Genomic DNA, 4430 nt, shown 5'->3' on the forward strand with positions numbered 1-4430 from the left:
GATATATGTTTTACTTATCGTTGAAAAGTAGAACCAGCTTTTGATGAAGAATCATCAAGCTCAACCCACTGGCACGAACGCTGCGCCTGAAGTGCATGTGTCTAATTCTAGCAGTCATAATTGACGGAAACCCCGTCGTGGCCGTGGTAATAGGCAGCAAGCCCCACTATAGGCCCAAGGTTAACAGAGACAAGGCCCACCCAAGAGAGGAAATTTGACCCAGAAACGCTAACCCCTTGCCCCTAAGGCCCTAAACTTCAAGAACAAGGGAAAAACTACCGTTCAGTCAACTTCCACTGAATTAGACATGTGTTATTGCTGTGGATCAAAGGATCATTGGTCACGCATATACTGAGTTACCCTTGAGGCTATTGTTAAGTATCATTCTAGTCCTGAGTCTAACTTTCTGCATGTGGAACATCCTGAAGATGCTACTACAACTATGGAGGTTTCAGATTTTCAGAAGGCATCCCCTCCCATGGAAGAATACATTTTTATTTTTCTAAGACATGTTAGGGTGTTTTTACACCCCTAGTGGCCGAACCCACTAGGAGTGGCCGAACACCCCCTATATTTTTCTAGCTTTATGGTTTAATTTTTGGACAATTTTTCTAAGTCCTTGGAATTATTTGTTTAGATTGGTTTGTTTTGAATTATGGATAATTATTTTTTATGGACATTATTTTCTCAATTAATTAATTGAATGAATGAAATTATATTTATGTATGTGACCGATTCAATTAATTTATTTCTAGGTATGACTAGTGGGGAAGTTAGTTGTCTGGCTGATATTGCCACCATGCACACCATCTTGCATGAGAAACACTATTTTACTAACTTCATACCTAAAAATGCACATCTGACAACTATCTCAGGCCCATCCAACCTGATAGAAGGATACAAAAAGGCACATATTATGTTGTCCAATAGTACTAAATTAACCATTAAAGAGGCACTCTGTTCTCCACATTCCAGCAGAACGTTGCTCAGTTTTAGAGATATTCGAGATAATCAGTATCATGTTTAAACCATTGAAGAGAATGGTTCTGAATTTCTTTGTATCACTTCTTACGAATATGGCCAAAAACATATTCACGAGAAGCTGGAACGTCTCCCGAGTGGATTGTACATAACAAACATTCACACCATTGAGACCCATCACGTGGCCAGCCTTATGGTTGGGTTCTAAAGCACTCTCCTGCTCTGGCATGACCGAATGGGACACCCTGGATAAGATATGATGTATCGTATCCTCAAAGTATCACATGGGCATCACTTAAAATTTATCCCGGCCATCCGCTTTGCAAAGCATGCTCCCTGGGGAAGTTGAACATTCAACCCTCACTTACAAAGATTATTCAGGATCCCTCTAAATTTCTTCAGAGGATTCAAGGGGATATTTTTGAACCTATCCAACCAACATGTGGACCATTTAGATACTTCATGTTGTTGGTTGATGCATCGATGCGATGGTCACAAGTCTGCTTATTGTCCACACGTAATGAATGCTGCATTTGTGAAACTTCTAGCACAAATTATTAAGCTTAGGGCTCATCACCTTGATTATCCGAAGTCGATTCGACTAGATAATGCTAGAGAGTTTACGTCACAAAATTTTGACGATTATTGCATGTCTGTTTGGATTAAAGTTGAAAAATATGTACCCCATGTTCACATCCAAAATGGCCTGGTAGAAGCTTTCATAAAGCATCTTCAAACGATAGCTCGGACTTTGGTTATGCGAACCAACTTATCGGTATTTGCTAGGGGCCATGCAATATTGCACACAACTATATTGGTCTGCCTGAGGCCCACTGCTACACAACCTCATTTACCGTTACAGTTGGTTACTGGATACGAGCCTAACGTCTTGCATTTATGTGTGTTTGGGTAATCAATCTATATGCTAATAGCGCTGCCACTACGTACCAAAATGGGTCATCAGAGAAAAATGGGAATCTATGTTGATTATGATTCGCCATTAATTATTCCCTACTTAGAGCCCTTGACAGAATATCTCCGCACGTTTTGCGGATTGTTACTTTGATGAGACAGTTTTCCCGTCGTTAGGGGGAGATAAAATCACTAACATTTCTGTAAAATGCCATGAATTGTCGTGGATTACTCTCACTATGTCTCATTTAGATCCCCGCACCTCTTAGTCTGAAATTGAAGTGCGACGTATTCTAAATCTTTAGAGCATTGCTCAAAGCATGCTAGATGCTTTTACTGATCTAGCAAAGGTGGTGAGATCACATATACCCACTGTAAACGCACCTGCAAGGATGGACGTACTTAATGTACGTCGTAACACTGCCTTGGAAGGCCGAATCGTCCCAGAGGGCAGGGTGGCCGCACTTCCTATGCGGCTCGGTACACTGGTGGCTAGCCAATCATCTGCTCCTACCCTGAAGCGTGGTAGACCCCCTGGTTTAAAGGATTCACAACCTCGAAAGAGGAAAATGGCAAAAACTAGTAACCATAGTCTGAATCTGACCATTGCTTATTCATCTGTTCCAACACATGATGTTATTATATATTACAGTGATGTCTTATATGAGACATACTGCCCTCTCGAGAATCGTGAGATTTCAGTCCATTACGCAGTTTTGGATGAGGTTTGGAATCAGAATAAAATGATTGTCAATGATGCATTCTCGTATATAGTTGCTTCTAACATCATGCTTAGCGATGACATTGAACCATGTTCCATTGATGAATGTCGACGTAGAATGGATTGGTTATATTGGAAACAAGCAATCCAGGTTGAACTTAATTCACTTACGAAACGTAATATGTTTCAGCCTGTAGCTCATACTCTACCACATGTGAAGCCTATGGGCTACAAGTGGGTTTTCGTGAGGAAATGTAATGGGAAGAATGAAATAATGCGATACAAAGCACGCGTTATAGCGCAAGGCTTCTCTCAACGCCCTGGAATTGATTACGACGAGACGTATTCCCCCGTAATGAATGTCATAACGTTCCACTACCTTATCATTTTGATAGTTTTTGAAAAATTGAATATGCAGCTTGTGCACATTGTAATCATGTATCTTTATGGACATCTAGATACAAAAATCTACATGAAAGTTCCAAAATGACTTCCATTGACTGGTTCAGACCACATAACACTCTCTTGATTAGGTTGAGGAGATCACTTTACGGATTGAAATAATCTAGGCGGATGTGGTATAACTATCTGGGCAAGTCAGGGTTATGTGAACAACGGACTATGCCCACGCGTGTTCATCAAGAAGTCACATTCCGGATTTGCGATCGTTACATTTTATGTCGACGACATGAACCTCATTAGAACTCCTGCAGAGCTTGAGGAAATTGCCGATCACTTAAAATCGGAATTTGAGATGAAAGATCTTGGGAAAACTCGATATTGTCTCGGCCTGGAGATCGAGCATTGTTCGGATGGAATCCTAGTACATTAATCAAACTACACCGAAAATTTTTTGCGACATTTTAATGAGGATAAAGCGAAGCCTTCGAGTACTCCTATGGTCGTTCAGACTTTAGATGCTAAACGAGATCCCTTCCATCCCAAGGAGGATGAGGAAGAGATTTTGGAGCTTGAAGTTCCATACCTAAGTGCAATTAGTGCTTTTTGTACTTGGCTCAATGCACTAGACCCGACATCTCCTTCGTTGTTAATCTTTTGGCTAGATACAATAATGGGCCTACATGCAGACACTGGAATAATGTTAAAGACATTTTCTGCTACCTCAAGGGTACGACGGATTTGGGCTTGTTCTACACCCATGAATCCTCAAGATGAGCCGTCGCCAACCTGAGTCCTCGGGCTGATTCCCACCTCGTTGGTTTCGCAGATGTTGGTTATCTGTTTGACCTACATAAGGCATGTTCTCAATCGGGTTATATCTTTACTGTTAGAGACACCGTTATATCTTGGAGGTTTACCAAGAAAAAGCTAGTTACAACTTCTTCGAACCATGATGAGATTCTCGCCCTGCATGAAGCATCGCTTGAGTGCTTTTGGTTGAGAGCAATTATGGAACATATTCAGAGCACTAGTGGTCTTACAACTATCATTGACATTTCTACGACGATCTTTGAAGACAGTGTAGCAAGTATCGAGCAGTTAAAGAAGGGATACATCAAGGGAGACAACAAGCACATAGCGCCGAAATTCTTTTATTCTCACCAGCAACAACAGCATTAGAACATTGAAGTCAAGCAAATCTATTCCCAGGACAACCTAACCGATCTCTTCACCAGGAATCCGTATGTGTAAATTATCTGAGTTAAATTGCTTGTAGTTCTGTTATTTGGAAGTTATGTCTAACTCAGGGGGAGTATCCTGAAGCATACTCACTTGATCTTTATGTACTAATTTTTTCTACGATTTGGAGCATTTTTCCACTAGGTTTTTGCTACCTAACGAGGTTTTGATGAGG

The 4430-nt window shown here is 40.9% G+C and overlaps 1 protein-coding gene across 1 annotated transcript; it reads left to right on the plus strand.

Annotated features, from left to right (window-relative positions):
- Nucleotides 1-3302: 3302 nt before the first annotated feature.
- Nucleotides 3303-4195, plus strand: LOC137721986 (uncharacterized). The gene is made up of 3 exons (XM_068460999.1): nt 3303-3437; nt 3525-3621; nt 3843-4195. The coding sequence occupies exons 1-3, from the start codon at nt 3303-3305 to the stop codon at nt 4193-4195; spliced, it is 585 nt and encodes a 194-aa protein (XP_068317100.1).
- Nucleotides 4196-4430: the final 235 nt, after the last annotated feature.

Source organism: Pyrus communis, chromosome 17 (genome assembly GCF_963583255.1).
Source record: "Pyrus communis chromosome 17, drPyrComm1.1, whole genome shotgun sequence".
Taxonomy (NCBI): Eukaryota; Viridiplantae; Streptophyta; class Magnoliopsida; order Rosales; family Rosaceae; genus Pyrus; species Pyrus communis.